Genomic DNA, 16,348 nt, shown 5'->3' on the forward strand with positions numbered 1-16,348 from the left:
TTATGCGATCAATGTTGAGAGTGTCCACTAGTGAAAGTATGATCCCTAGGCCTTGTTTCCAATACTGCAAACACCGCTTATTTACCGTTCTGTTGCATGTTTACTTGCTGCCATATTTTATTCAGATTGCTATTACCACTCATATACATCTATACTACTTGTATTTCACTATCTCTTCGCCGAACTAGTGCACCTATACATCTGACAAGTGTATTAGGTGTGTTGGGGACACAAGAGACTTCTTGTATCGTGATTGCAGGGTTGCTTGAGAGGGATATCTTTGACCTCTTCCTCCCTGAGTTCGATAAACCTTGGGTGATCCACTTAAGGGAAAACTTGCTGCTGTTCTACAAACCTCTGCTCTTGGAGGCCCAACACTGTCTACAAGAATAGAAGCACCCGTAGACATCAAGCTATTTTCTGGCGCCGTTGCCGGGAGGAAAGGTAAAAGGTACTCACACTCCGGATCTCGGCTACTAAGCTATTTTCCGGCGCCGTTGTAAGTACTCGAAGATATTTCCTTTAGATCCTGCAATTGCATCTTTTGGTTTCTTGTTTACACTAGTTAGGCATAATGGAAAGCAACAGTGAGCTTCTTATTCTATTTCCTGAGTTAAGACATGGATTGTTTGCTGCGAAAATTAAAAAACCTATGGAATCTTATTTGCATGCTGGTAACAATGATATTAGTATGAACGCTTTGAACACCATTGTTGTTAATGATATGGAAAATTCTAAGCTTGGGGAAGCTGGTTTTGATGAGCATGATATTTTTAGTCCCCCAAGCATTGAGGAGAAAATTTTCTTTGATGATACTTTGCCTCCTATATTTGATGATGAGAATAATAATGATAGCTACTTTGCTGAATTTGCTCCCACTACAACTAATAAAATTGATTATGCTTATGTGGAGAGTAATAATTTTATGCATGAGACTCATGATAAGAATGCTTTATGTGATAGTTATATTGTTGAGTTTGCTCATGATGCTACTGAAAGTTATTATGAGAGAGGAAAATATGGTTGTAGAAATTTTCATGTTACTAAAACACCTCTCTATGTGCTGAAATTTTTGAAGCTACACTTGTTTTGTCTTCCTATGCTTGCCACTATAATCTTCATGAACTTATTTATTTACAAGATTCCTATGCATAGGAAGCATGTTAGACTTAAATGTGTTTTGAATTTGCCTCTTGATGCTCTCTTTTGCTTCAAATACTATTTCTTGCGAGTGCATCATTAAAACTCGCTGAGCCCATCTTAATGGCTATAAAGAAAGAACTTCTTGGGAGATAACCCATGTGTTTATTTTACTACAGCAATTTTTGTTTTGTTGAGTCTTGGAAGTTGTTTACTACTGTAGCAACCTCTCCTTATCATGTTTTTGTGCCAAGTAAAGTCTCTATGGTAAAGTTGATGCTAGATTCGGGTTGCTGCGCAGAAACAGATTTGCTGTCTGTCACGAATTTGAGCAGAAGTCTCTGTAAAAAAATCAAAAAAATCTGCAAATTTACGTGTGTGATCCTCAGATATGTACGCAACTTTCATTAGTTTTGAGTTTTTCCGTTTGATCAAGTTAAGTGCCCCTTTCAAGTTCGTCTTTACGGACTGTTCTGTTTTTGACAGATTCTGCCTTTTATTTCACATTGCCGCTTTTGTTAAGTTGAATGAGTTTCTTTGTTCCATTAACTTTCAGAAGTTTTGTGCAATGTCCAGAAGTGTTAAGAATGATTGTGTCACCTCTGAACATGTGAATTTTTGATTGTGCACTAACCCTCTAATGAGTTTGCTCGAAGTTTGGTGTGGCAGAAGTTTTCAAGGGTCAATAGAAGAGGGTGATATAATGTGATCGAGAAGAGTGAAAGGTCTAAGCTTGGGGATGCCCCCGTGGTTCATCCCTGCATATTTTAAGAAGACTCAAGCATCTAAGCTTGGGGATGCCCAAGGCATCCCCTTCTTCATCGACAACTTATCAGGTTTCTTCTAGTGAAACTATATTTTTATTCAGTCACATCTTATGTACTTTACTTGGAGCGTCTGTGTGCTTTTATTTTCGTTTTGTTATTTTCATTCTCTGAATAAGTTCATCCTTGTGTGGGAGAGAGACACGCTCCGCTTTTTTATATGAACAGTAGTGTTCTTCATTCATGCTTCTAATGTTCAAGGGCGAAAGTTGATCGCTTCACTTGTTGCTATTTGGTTGGAATCAGAAAATGCTTCATATGGTCTTGAATAATTTGATACTTGGCAATTGTTTTGAGCTCTCATAAATCATGTTTAAGCTCTTGCATCATGTAGTTAAATCTAGTAGTGGAGAACTACTGTAGAGCTTGTTGAAATTTGGTTTGCATGATTGGTCTCTCTAAGGTCTAGATATTTTCTAGTAAAAGTGTTTGAGCAACAAGGAAGACAATGTAGAGTCTTATAATGCTTGCAATACGTTCTTATGTAAGTTTTGCTGTACCGGTTCATACTTGTGTTTGCTTCAAACAACCTTGCTAGCCAGAGCCTTGTACTGAGAGGGAATACTTCTCGTGCATCCAAACACCTTGAGCAAAAAACCTATGCCATTTGTGTCCACCATATCTACCTACTATGTGGTATTTCCTGCCATTCCAAGTAAATACTTTATGTGCTACCTTTAAACATTTCAAAAGCTATTATCTCTTATTTTTGTCAATGTTTTATAGCTCATGAGGAAGTATGTGGTGTTTTATCTTTCGATCTTGTCATTTACTTCTGACAGACTTTCACAATGGACTAGTGGCTCATCCGCTTATCCGATAATTTTGCAAAAGGAGCTGGCAATGGGGTTTCCAGCCTCAATTAATTAACTTGCATTAATAATTCTCTTCACATGTTTTGCTCTGATTTATCAGTAAGCAACTTAAATTTGCAAATAGACACTCCTCCATGGTATGTGAATGTTGGAAGGCACCCGAGGATTCGGTTAGCCATGGCTTGTGTAAGCAAAAGGTTGGGGGAGTGTCATCTAATAAATAAAACTAAAGTACATGTGTAAATAAAAGAGAAGAGGGATGATCTACCTTGCTGGTAGAGATAACGTCCTTCATGGGAGCCGCTCTTGAAAGTCTAGTTGGCGAGGTAGTTAGAGTACCCACTACCATTCGTTGACAACAACAAACACCTCTCAAAACTTTACTTTTATGCTCTCTATATGATTTCAAAACTTGAAAAGCTCTAGCACATGATTTTATCCTCGCTTCCTCTCGCGAAGGGCCATTCTTTTACTTTTATGTTGAGTCAGTTTACCTATTTCCTTCCATCTTAGAAGCAAACACTTGTGTCAACTGTGCACTGATTCTTACATACTTGCTTATTTGCATTCATCATATTACTCTATGTTGACAATTATCCATGAGATATGCATGTTGAAAGTTGAAAGCAACTGCTGAACTTATATCTTCCTTTGTGTTGCTTCGATGCCTTTACTTTGAATTTATTGTTTTATGAGTTAACTCTTATGCAAGACTTTTTGATGCTTGTCTTGAAAGTACTATTCATAAAAAGTTTTGCTATATGTCATCTATTTGTTAGCAAACTATAGATATTGCTTTGAATCACTCCATTCATGTCATATGCTTTACAATAATGTTGATCAAGATTATGATGGTAGCATGTCACCTCGTAAATTATTCTTGTTATCGTTTACCTACTCGAGGACGAGTAGGAACTAAGCTTGGGGATGCTGATACGTCTCAAACTTATCTATAATTTCTGATGTTCCATGCTTGTTTTATGACAATACCTACATGTTTTGTTCACACTTTATATCATTTTGATGCGTTTTCCGGAACTAACCTATTGACGAGATGCCGAAGTGCCAGTTCCTGTTTTCTGCTGTTTTTGGTTTCAGAAATCCTAGTAAGGAAATACTCTCGGAATCGGACGAAATCAACGTCCAGTACCCTATTTTCACCGGAAGCTTCCAGAACACCCGAGAGGGACCAGAGGGGGGACACAGGGGCCCCACACACGATGGCGGCGCGGCCAGAGGGGGGGGCGTGCCGGCCTGTTGTCTGGTGGCCCCGTTGACCTTCTGACGCCGCCTCTTCGCCTATATAAAGGTCCCTGACCTAAAACACGATACGAATAAGCCACGGTACGCGAAACCTTCCAGAGCCGCCGCCATCGCAAAGCCAAGATCTGGGGGACAGGAGTCTCTGTTCCGGCACGCCGTCGGGACGGGGAAGTGCCCCCGGTAGGCTCCTCCATCAACACCACCGCCATCTTCATCACCGCTGCTGTCTCCCATGAGGAGGGAGTAGTTCTCCATCGAGGCTAAGGGCTGTACGGTAGCTATGTGGTTCATCTCTCTCCTATGTACTTCAATACAATAATCTCATGAGCTGCCTTACATGATTGAGATTCATATGATGATGCTTGTAATCTAGATGTCATTATGCTAGTCAAGTGGGTTTTACTTATGTGATCTCCGGAGACTCCTTGCCCCACGTGTGTAAAGGTGACGAGTGTGTGCACCGTGTGGGTCTCTTAGGCTATATTTCACAGAATACTTATTCACTCGTTATGAATGGCATAGTGAAGTGCTTATTTATATCCCTTTATGATTGCAATGTGCTTTGTATCGCTACTAGTCTATGTGCTACTCATGTGATGTTATTAAAGTAGTCTATTCCTCCCGCATGGTGTAATGGTGACAAGGTGTGCATCGTGTAGTTCTTGTCGTAGATTATGATCATAATCTCTTGTAGGTTATGGAGTTGATTATCGCTATGATAGTATTGATGTGATTTATTCCCCCTTCATAGTGTAAAGGTGACAAGTGTGTATGCTATGTTAGTACTCGGTCTATTTTGCAAAGATCTATTATGCTCTAAGGTTACTTAAACATGAATATCGAATGTTGTGGAGCTTGTTAACTCCGGCATTGAGGGTTCGTGTAATCCTACGCAAGGAATGGTGTTCATTATCAAACAAGAGTATATGTAGCACAAATGAGAGAAGTTATTATTTATTATGCGATCAATGTTGAGAGTGTCCACTAGTGAAAGTATGATCCCTAGGCCTTGTTTCCAATACGCAAACACCGCTCATTTACCGTTCGTTGCATGTTTACTTGCTGCCATATTTTATTCAGATTGCTATTACCACTCATATACATCTATACTACTTGTATTTCACTTGTCTCTTCGCCGAACTAGTGCACCTATACATCCGACAAGTGTATTAGGTGTGTTGGGGACACAAGAGACTTCTTGTATCGTGATTGCAGGGTTGCTTGAGAGGGATATCTTTGACCTCTTCCTCCCTGAGTTCGATAAACCTTGGGTGATCCACTTAAGGGAAAACTTGCTGCTGTTCTACAAACCTCTGCTCTTGGAGGCCCAACACTGTCTACAAGAATAGAAGCACCCGTAGACATCAGTACTATCCAAAATTGGCAAGAAGACAACATACCAAACCGACATGCCTAAATAGTCAGGTCACTAGAATTCCAAGTTTTGAGTCAATTGACCACATAATCCATCTTCCTTGGCACATAAAACAACTCAGAGGAGTGGTGAGTCACCGTATGTTACACGCATCACACGCACAATCCATGACCCAACCCATAAATAGCCTAGCACTCACACCCCATAACTCACAACACACCACTAGCTTCGACTAGAAAGACACACATAGACACATACATAGAAATGTGAGAGAGAAAGACCAAGCAAGGAGCTGGAGGAGAAGGGCAAACAAGGAGGGTCATAAGCTTTGCATCACCATCAGGCATAAGAAGTGCCCAGTCTTCAAAGGTTTAGGTGAAGCCCTTATGATAGAGCCTTAACTAAAGTAGAACACTAGAATAGAATATGCACCAAAGGATTAAGCTCTGGAAGTGCATTAGCAAGGCGCACACACACTTGCTAGTGACTGCAAACATAGGCACCACTGGAAATCCATAGATAGACCTGGCAATTTCACAGTGAAATCACCTAGGAGAATATGATCGAGCAGGGCACAAGACACAACCCTTCATGTTATACTAGATTTTCAGTATGATCGGATGTAGTTGTATGGTAAGACCTGACAAACTCTCCAAAATTTTGCACAAGGTGACCGGGACAGGTCTCTTGTGGGCAGTCAAACAAGGTATTTTTGCACTAGAAGAACGAAAAGAGAGACCCATGCGACCACCTTTCATGCGGGCTACCAAACATGTTGCATAACATGATTCAATGAATGTTTTTTTCCAAAACATGTTGCATAACATGGGCAAAGATTTGCATGCAGGCTACCAAACACACCATGGTACTAGTGTAAATATGTTGTAATTTGTGCCACACAAAGAATTTACACAACTTATTAAGTTGCCCCAATCCATTGCCCATATATACAAATGAACAAAATTCGAGTGTTGATGAATTAAAAAACACATGAGTAGCCAAAAGTCGAGCAAAAATGTTACTCGCTACAGCTAGCTATGGTATACCACGGGCACTAATGTACCAATTCCAAAGAGAAGACATACTTCCTCCGGTTCAAAATAATTGATAAAAGATAAATGTATCTAGATATATTTTAGCTTATAGATACATCTATTTTTTTAAAATTATTTAAAACCAGAGGAAGTACCATTTTTTGAAGAAAAAGAAATCAGTATGTCGGCCTTCGCTTCAAACTCTGGTTACAGTCTCTCTCTCTCACGAGAAAGAAATGAGAAGATTCATGGTGGAAGAGATAATGCGAGGGAAAGAGAAAAACGTGGCCAAGTTATTAATTAGGGGAGAGAAGAAAGGGGTCCACACATGGAGACGCGGGGTCGTGCGCTAACCGTGCCCATAATAACCCGGTAGAGCTCGTTCGTACCTTGACATGGTTTGACATGTTAACAATACGTGGTTGGATGTCTAGCAAGACAGTGTCACCTTAGCCTACGAGAGTTCTAATCTCAGGTTTAATACTTTTGTGTCTCATAGAGGTAAAATATTCTTTCAGTGGGAGATAACGTTCCCGTTGATAACGAAACGGTTGTGATGATTTCGTCAGTCTCAAGATCTGCTGGATCATCAGTTTGTTGACTCAGTCTCTCTCGAAGGTGGTTAGACCATATACTATGTGCTCTAAAAGCGATTCATAGAGGCTTTGGAATCGGTTCCACACATAGTGGAGCATCGACTTATTGCTTCTGACACAACAAGCGAACCAACAAGTTGGTTCGGTTCATACTGATAAAACAATGATTCATTTGCTGAGACAAAGGGATGGAAAGAAGGCTGCTCACAGGAAGTGGTAGGAAATGCAGGAAAAAGTAATGGTTCTTTTATTTGTACTAGGCCCCATTGGTACTGCATGATGCGGTTCATACATAGTAGGAAAACGTTATCTGACAATCTTTTTCCAGGAATCGGCTACACATAGTACATGGTCTTATAAGGCAGGGTGTGTCTGTGTCCGTTTATAGAAGTGAGTTTATGTGGCGTCCGTACTTTGTTCCAAATTAGCCTGATGCAAAGATTCTTGGAATTTGGGAGCACGGCGGAGAAGGAGTGAGCGGAAGGACCATGATCGTGACGGAGGCACGGAGCTCCGCCCGCCGACGAGGTTCTGTCCCGCGGTCAAGCAATACCTCGACAAGGGTGGCTAGTCCTTGATGAAGCTATCAGCGAGTTCTGACAGTGACAGCGTTGCAGGCAAAGGAGTCAATCCCCTCGGACAGTTGACTAGAAGAACACCACCACAAAATTCCCCATCTCCTGCGCGCCCCTAGATCCCCGCACATCTCTGCACCTCTAGATTTCGGTCGACGACCCGCGAGAATGGCTGGCGGCGACCTGCGAAGCCTGGCGTTGGTCTCGACCGTGGTCACCGCGGCCATGTGCTACGTCCGCTTCGCGGCGCAGCGCCTCCGCCCGGGGCTCCCCCGCCTCGCCGCGTTCCTCCCGGTGCTCGCCGTCCTCCCCTTCCTCCCCCTCGCCTTCCACGCCATCCATCCGCGCGCCATCTCCGGCTTCTTCCTCGCCTGGCTCGCCGAGTCCAAGCTCCTCCTCCTCGCCGCGGGCCAGGGACCCCTCCACCCGTCCCTCCCGCTCCCCGCCTTCGTCGCCGTCGCGTCCGGCCCCGTCCGTCTCCGCGCCGACAAGCCCGCCCAAACCTCACCGTCTGGCCTCGGCCTCATCTCCTCCGCCGTCATGGCCGCGCTGCTCGCGGTCATCGTATCCCTGTACCGGTACAAGGAGGCGATGAACCAGTACCTCCTGCTCACCCTCTACGCGTTCCACGTCTACCTCGCCCTGGAGCTCGTGCTGGCGTCCATGGCGGCGGCGGCGCGCGCCGTGCTGGGCCTGGATCTGGAGCCGCAGTTCGACCGGCCGTACCTCTCCGCCTCGCTGCGGGACTTCTGGGGACGGCGGTGGAACCTGTCCGTGCCCGCGATTCTCCGGCCCTGCGTGTACCGCCCCGTGCGCGCGTGGCTCGGCAGCGCGCCCGCGGGGGTGCTCGCGACGTTCCTCGTCTCGGGCCTCGTGCACGAGCTCATGTTCTTCTACATCACGCTGCGGCCGCCCACCGGGGAGGCCACCGCCTTCTTCGCGCTGCACGGGGCGTGCGCGGTGGCGGAGGCGTGGTGGGCGAGGCACGACAAGTGGTGGCGCCCGCCGCCGCTGCTGGCGACCCCGCTGGTGCTGGCGTTCGTCATGGTGACGGCGTTCTGGCTCTTCTTCCCGCCCATCACCAGGCCCGGGGCCGACAAGGTGGTCATCGCCGAGTGCGAGGCGGCCATCGCGTTCCTGCGGGACGCCGGAGCCTGGGCGGCCGGCTTCGTCCGGCCGGCCTGAACCGGTCGCTCGTAGTGCGGACGGCCTGTGCGTCACGCCTGAGTCCTGGCGCGACCGAGAATCCAGACAGATCATTTCTCGGTGAATTGGCGTGGGCACCACACTGACCAGCGATGACTGTTAGTACTACCTGGGTTTCAATAAATACTAAGATTTATGTTCTTTCTAAAAGTTAAATTACATAAATTGGATTAAACTTTACTTAGTCTAAGTTTTTCAAAAATGTACTGATTTATTATATGGATCGAAGGAAGTATAACACTAGGTAGGAAAGCACTTGTTTGGCAAGCAGCTACGAATACTTTTTTTTAAATATAAACTACATATACAAACGATTATTTAACAATCAGGTAACAGTATGTTTTGTCAATCCATAATAGAGGTCGAATCGTACATGCACATAGAGGTGACCAAGGCAGAGTGTACGCATTCTGTTGCGTTGATAATCTCGCACACCACCAAAAAGAATATTTAATTATACATTTCTGCTAATTCATAGCTAGCTGATTTGTAATTTGTCGACGAGACGTTTTTTTGTCCGCCCATCTTTTTTTAAGATTCGGGTGGGAGACTCAAATGTCATTGTCATTCGTTCTCTGTTCAGGCCCGCGGGTTGGCTTTTTTTGGGTTTTGGGTGTAAGCTCATTGAACTTGTTTCTTTTTTATTTTTGTCTCAATTATTTGGAAGTGGATTTCACCACGTGTTTGTTTTGTTAGAACGGATAGGATCAAGCAGTGTGTAGTTCAAAGAGAGATAGAGAATTCAGCAGAAGAAACATGTGAAGGAACAGAGGAGCGAAACCTCGCCGTCTTCATCCCCCTCAAGCAGAACCGGAGTCGGAGGCACGAGGATATGTCTCCGCCCAGCGCCCCCTCCGCCCTGTCGCGGGATGTGGCCATCTTTATCTTCTATTGTGTTTTTTTTTTCATCTTCCGTAGCCAATTCGATACCATGTTCCAGAATCCAGCTACCTATAGGTCATCATCATCCGTGATGGCATCCTTTCTACCAACAACACCTTTCAATTTCCTATGTTTTCTCCTGTGCATCTTTCACCTTATCCTTATCTATCTTCTTCATCAAATCCATCATTGACAATGGCGTAGTGGTGCCTTCATCGCTATTGGCAGAACCATCCTAGGGTATCTGCTAGGTTTTTTGAACAAGGGAGATCCCAAAGGAGCCAGAGTTGTGTCGTACAATTTACATTGAGTTCCCTTAAGAAAATAAAATAGCAACTACGACCTAGAGTTTTACATAAAGTACCCTGTAGCAAATTTGGAAAAAGCAATCAAGTCCAGAGAGAGACATAGACCACTCATCGTCTCAGCCAGCGCCGCCGCTACCAGGGACAAACCACTTGGAGCACCATCACTGCTTCGTGCCACGGGGGAGTAGACGAAGATACTCTACATCTTCCTTTTTCATAAGGGAAAAGGAAACAACAACATGCGGCTAGGAAGGCCGTTGCACGACCATGAGAGTTAGGGCAAGATTGCAGCTGCCATTGTGACTCCCTTGTTGAGTTTCTCTAGAGAACATCAGCAGCTCGAGAACCCCTCCATCCACAAGCAACAACGTTAGCGAGCCGCAATCATCTTCTCCCTCGCCTCCATAGCCAGACGAGCAGACGAGACACGCGCCAGTGTCGTTGTACTCTAGATCATGTCCGCAATTATTGACAAAGCCCCGCACCAATCCTATGCTCTAGCTCCCCCTTGAAAACTTGAAGAAGAGGATCGATGACCATGCCCAAGATACGTGTGTAGCCACTAGAGTAGAGAGCTGCAGATCTCAACTATACTGGCGGAGGTCCCTACGGCAATCCCTCCCACCTGGCCCTGCTCTTGCCACCGGAGAATAACAACAAGAAGTACAAACCTACGACGCCCCAAATCCAACCGAGGAGCTCCGACAACCTACTCACACATGCCCTATAGGAAACACCAAAATAAACCTACACTACTGGCGCTAGAGCCTCGCCTTGTACTTCTTCGAGCGGCATCTCCACCGGAAAGAGCCGCAGCTCGGCCCTGGAGTAGAGAGGAGACTCTCAAAGTACCGTAGCAAGGAGAGAAAGAAAGGATGGAAATGAACCCTCATGTATCTGCCTTTTTGATTTTTTCTTTTTTAGGGTGAGGATGTTCATATCCATGGTTGTCGTCGTGGTGAACGAACAGATGCCATAGGATGGCTTATGTTGGGGCCGAATGGACGCTAGAGGATTCGGGGGAGGGTTTATGACTAGATGGGATGAACTTCCGGATGGTTTCCTCAAGAACTTGGCCAAGGCCAGAGGTTGAAGAAGAAAGACACAAGGAAGAACTCGCTCTAGATCATTATCTTCATTGATCTCCACAGGTTACAGGTTTGAGCTTACAAGGTTCCTCTCTCTATGTTCTGCTATCTCGCGCCCGTGAAGGAGGCTGCCCCCTTGATACGTCTCCGACGTATCGATAATTTCTTATGTTCCATGCTACTTTATTGATGATACCTACATGTTTTATGCACACTTTATGTTATATTCGTGCATTTTCTGGAACTAACCTATTAACAAGATGCCGAAGTGCCAGTTCCTGTTTTCTGCTGTTTTTGGTTTCAGAAATCCTAGTAACGAAATATTCTCGGAATTGGACGAAATCAACGCCCAGGTTCCTATTTTGCCCGGAAGCATCCAGAACACCCGAGAGCCGCCAGAGGGGGGCCACACAGGCCCCAGATGATAGGCCGGCGCGGCCCACCCCCTGGCCGCGTGGCCCTATGGTGTCGTCGCCCCTTCGACCTTCTAACGCTGCCCTTTCGCCTATATAAAGCCTCTGCGTCGAAAACCCTTACGGAATAAGCCACGGTACGCGAAACCTTCCAGAGCCGCCGCCATCGCGAAGCCAAGATCTGGGGGACAGGAGTCTCTGTTCCGGCACCCTGCCGGAGCGGGGAAGTGCCCCCGGAAGGCTTCTCCATCGACACCGCTGCCATCACCACCGCCATCTTCATCACCGCTGCTGCTCCCATGAAGAGGGAGTAGTTCTCCATTGAGGCTCGGGGCTGTACCGGTAGCTATGTGGTTCATCTCTCTCCTATGTACTTCAATACAATAATCTCATGAGCTGCCTTACATGATTGAGATTCATATGATGATGCTTGTAATCTAGATGTCATTATGCTAGTCAAGTGGGTTTTACTTATGTGATCTCCGGAGACTCCTTGTCCCACGTGTGTAAAGGTGACGAGTGTGTGCACCGTGTGGGTCTCTTAGGCTATATTTCACAGAATACTTATTCACTGTTATGAATGGCATAGTGAAGTGCTTATTTATATCTCTTTATGATTGCAATGTGTTTTGTATCACAATTTATCTATGTGCTACTCTAGTGATGTTATTAAAGTAGTTTATTCCTCCTGCACGATGTAATGGTGACAGTGTGTGCATCCGTGTTAGTACTTGGCGTAGGCTATGATTATGATCTCTTGTAGATTATGAAGTTAACTATTACTATGATGGTATTGATGTGATCTATTCCTCCTACCTGGCGTGAAGGTGACGAGTGTGCATGCTATGTTAGTACTTGGTTTAGTCGTGTCGATCTTTCATGCACTCTAAGGTTATTTAAATATGAACATTTAATTGTGGAGCTTGTTAACTCCGGCATTGAGGGTTCGTGTAATCCTACGCAATGTGTTCATCATCCAACAAGAGAGTGTAGAGTATGCATTTATCTATTCCGTTATGTGATCAAAGTTGAGAGTGTCCACTAGTGAAAGTCTAATCCCTAGGCCTTGTTCCTAAATACTGCTATCGCTGCTTGTTTACTGTTTTACTGCGTTACTACTGCTGCGTTACTACTACTTGTTTACTTCCTACAATATTACTACCATCAACTGCACGCCAGTAAGCTATTTTCTGGCGCCGTACTACTGCTCATATTCATTCATACCACTTGTATTTCACTATCTCTTCGCCGAACTAGTGCACCTATTAGGTGTGTTGGGGACACAAGAGACTTCTTGCTTTGTGGTTGCGGGGTTGCATGAGAGGGATATCTTTGACCTCTTCCTCCCTGAGTTTGATAAACCTTGGGTGATCCACTTAAGGGAAAACTTGCTGCTGTTCTACAAACCTCTGCTCTTGGAGGCCCAACACTTTCTACAAGAATAGAAGCACCCGTAGACATCAAGCACTTTTCTGGCGCCGTTGCCGGGGAGGAAAGGTAAAAGGTACTCACACTCCGGATCTCGGCTACTAAGCTATTTTCCGGCGCCACTGTAAGTACTCGAAGCTATTTCCTTTAGACTCTGCAATTGCGACATTTGGTTTCTTGTTTACACTAGTTAGGCATAATGGACAACAATGACCTTCTTATTCTATTTCCTGATTTAAGACATGGATGGTTTGATGCGAAAATTAAAAAACCCATGGAACATATTAATATGAATGCTTTGAACACTATTGTTGCTAATGCTATGGAAAATTCTAAGCTTGGGGAAGCTGGTTTTGATGAGCATGATATTTTTAGTCCCCCAAGCATTGAGGAGAAAATTTACTTTGATGATACTATGCCTCCTATATTTGATGATGAGAATAATAATGATAGCTACTTTGTTGAATTTGCTCCCACTACAACTAATAAAATTGATTATGCCTATGTGGAGAGTAATAATTTTATGCATGAGACTCATGATAAGAATGCGTTATGTGATAGTTATATTGTTGAGTTTGCTCATGATGCTACTGAAAGTTATTATGAGAGAGGAAAATATGGTTATAGAAATTTTCATGTTACTAAAACACCTCTCTATATGCTGAAATTTTTGAAGCTACACTTGTTTTATCTTCCTATGCTTGTTACTTTGCTCTTCATGAACTTGTTTATTTACAAGATTCCTATGCATAGGAAGCATGTTAGACTTAAATTTGTTTTGAATTTGCCTCTTGATGTTCTCTTTTGCTTCATTGTCTATTCTCACGAGTGCATCGTTCAAACTGCTGAGCCCATCTTAATGGCTATAAAGAAAAGAACTTCTTGGGAGATAACCCATGTGTTTATTTTGCTACAGCAATTTTTGTTTTGTTGAGTCTTGGAAGTTGTTTACTACTGTAGAAACCTCTCCTTATCATGTTTTTGTGCCAAGTAAAGTTTCTATGTTAAAGTTGATGATATATTTGGGATCGCTGCGCAGAAACAGCATTGCTGTATCGTCACGAATTCTGGCACAAGTCTCTGTAGAAAATTCGAAAAAATCTGCCAATTTACGAGCGTGATCCTCAGATATGTACGCAACTTTCATTAGTTTTGAGTTTTTCCATTTGAGCAAGTCTGGTGCCATTTTAAAATTCGTCTTTACGGACTGTTATGTTTTTGACAGATTCTGCCTTTTATTTCGCATTGCCGCTTTTGTTAAGTTGAATGAGTTTCTTTGTTCCATTAACTTTCAGAAGTTTTGTGCAATGTCCAGAAGTGTTAAGAATGATTGTGTCACCTCTGAACATGTGAATTTTGATTATGCACTAACCCTCTAATGAGTTTGCTTGAAGTTTGGTGTGGCGGAAGTTTTCAAGGGTCAATAGAAGAGGGTGATATAATGTGATCGAGAAGAGTGAAAGGTCTAAGCTTGGGGATGCCCCGGTGGTTCATCCCTGCATATTTTAAGAAGACTCAAGCATCTAAGCTTGGGGATGCCCAAGGCATCCCCTTCTTCATCGACAACTTATCAGGTTTCTTCTAGTGAAACTATATTTTTATTCCGTCACATCTTATGTACTTTACTTGGAGCGTCTGTTTGTTTTTGTTTTTGTTTTTGTTTGAATAAATGCTTGTGTGGGAGAGAGACACGCTCCGCTGGTTCATATGAACCCATGTGTTCTTAGCTTTTAATGTTCATGGCGAAGGTTGAAACTGCTTCGTTAAATTGTTATATGGTGGGAATTGGAAAATGCTACATGTAGTAATTGGTAAAATGTCTTGGATAATGTGATACTTGGCAATTGCTGTGCTCATGTTTAAGCTCTTGCATCATATACTTTGCACCTATTAGTGAAGAAATACAGAGAGCATGCTAAAATTTGGTTTGCATAATTGGTCTCTCTAAGGTCTAGATAATTTCTAGTATTGAGTTTTGAACAACAAGGAAGACGGTGTAGAGTCTTATAATGTTTACAATATGTCTTTTATGTGAGTTTTGCTGCACCGGTTCATCCTTGTGTTTGTTTCAAATAAACCTTGCTAGCCTAAACCTTGTATCGAGAGGGAATACTTCTCATGCATCCAAAATCCTTGAGCCAACTACTATGCCATTTGTGTCCACCATACCTACCTACTACATGGTATTTCTCCGCCATTCCAAAGTAAATTGCTTGAGTGCTACCTTTAAATAATTCAAAATTTATCACCTCTTATTTGTGTCAATGTTTTATAGCTCATGAGGAAGTATGTGGTGTTTTATCTTTCGATCTTGTCATTTACTTTTGACAGACTTTCACAATGGACTAGTGGCACATCCGCTTATCCAATAATTTTGCAAAAAGAGCTGGCAATGGGGTTCCCAGCCCCAATTAATTAACTTTCATTAATAATTCTCTTCACATGTTTTGCTCTGATTCATCGGTAAGCAACTTAATTTTGCAAATAGACACTCCTCCATGGTATGTGAATGTTGGAAGGCACCCGAGGATTCGGTTAGCCATGGCTTGTGTAAGCAAAAGGTTGGGAGGAGTGTCATCCATAAATAAAGAAAAACTAAACTAAAGTACATGTGTAAACAAAAGAGAAGAGGGATGATCTACCTTGCTTGGTAGAGATAACGTCCTTCATGGGAGCCGCTCTTGAAAGTCTGGTTGATGAGGTAGTTAGAGTGCCCACTACCATTCGTTGACAACAACAAACACCTCTCAAAATTTTACTTTTATGCTCTCTTTATGTTTTCAAAACCAAAGCTCTAGCACAAATATAGCAATCAATGCTTCCCTCTGCGAAGGACCTTTCTTTTACTTTTATGTTGAGTCAGTTCACCTATTTCTCTCCATCTCAAGAAGCAAACACTTGTGTGAACTGTGCATTGATTCCTACATACTTGCATATTGCAGTTATTATATTACTTTGCATTGACAACTATCCATGAGATATACATGTTATAAGTTGAAAGCAACCGCTGAAACTTAATCTTCCTTTGTGTTGCTTCAACACCTTTACTTTGATTTATTGCTTTATGAGTTAACTCTTATGCAAGACTTATTTATGCTTGTCTTCAAGTACTATTCATGAAAAGTCTTTGTCATATGATTGAGTTGTTTACTCATGTCATTACCATTGTTTTGATCGCTGCATTCATTACATATGTTTACAAATAGTATGATCAAGTTTATGATGGCATGTCACTTAAGAAATTATCTTTGTTATCGTTTTACCTGCTCGGGACGAGCGAGAACTAAGCTTGGGGATGCTGATACGTCTCCGACGTATCGATAATTTCTTATGTTCCATGCTACTTTATTGATGATACCTACATGTTTTATGCACACTTTATGTTATATTCGTGCATTTTC

The 16,348-nt window shown here is 43.2% G+C and overlaps 1 protein-coding gene across 1 annotated transcript; it reads left to right on the plus strand.

Annotated features, from left to right (window-relative positions):
- Positions 1-7,790: 7,790 nt before the first annotated feature.
- On the plus strand, positions 7,791-8,807 carry LOC124670413 (probable long-chain-alcohol O-fatty-acyltransferase 4). Its single transcript, XM_047206922.1, has one exon. The coding sequence runs from the start codon at positions 7,791-7,793 to the stop codon at positions 8,805-8,807; it is 1,017 nt and encodes a 338-aa protein (XP_047062878.1).
- The last annotated feature ends 7,541 nt before the right edge of the window (positions 8,808-16,348 follow it).

Source organism: Lolium rigidum, chromosome 7 (assembly GCF_022539505.1).
Source record: "Lolium rigidum isolate FL_2022 chromosome 7, APGP_CSIRO_Lrig_0.1, whole genome shotgun sequence".
NCBI lineage: Eukaryota > Viridiplantae > Streptophyta > Magnoliopsida > Poales > Poaceae > Lolium > Lolium rigidum.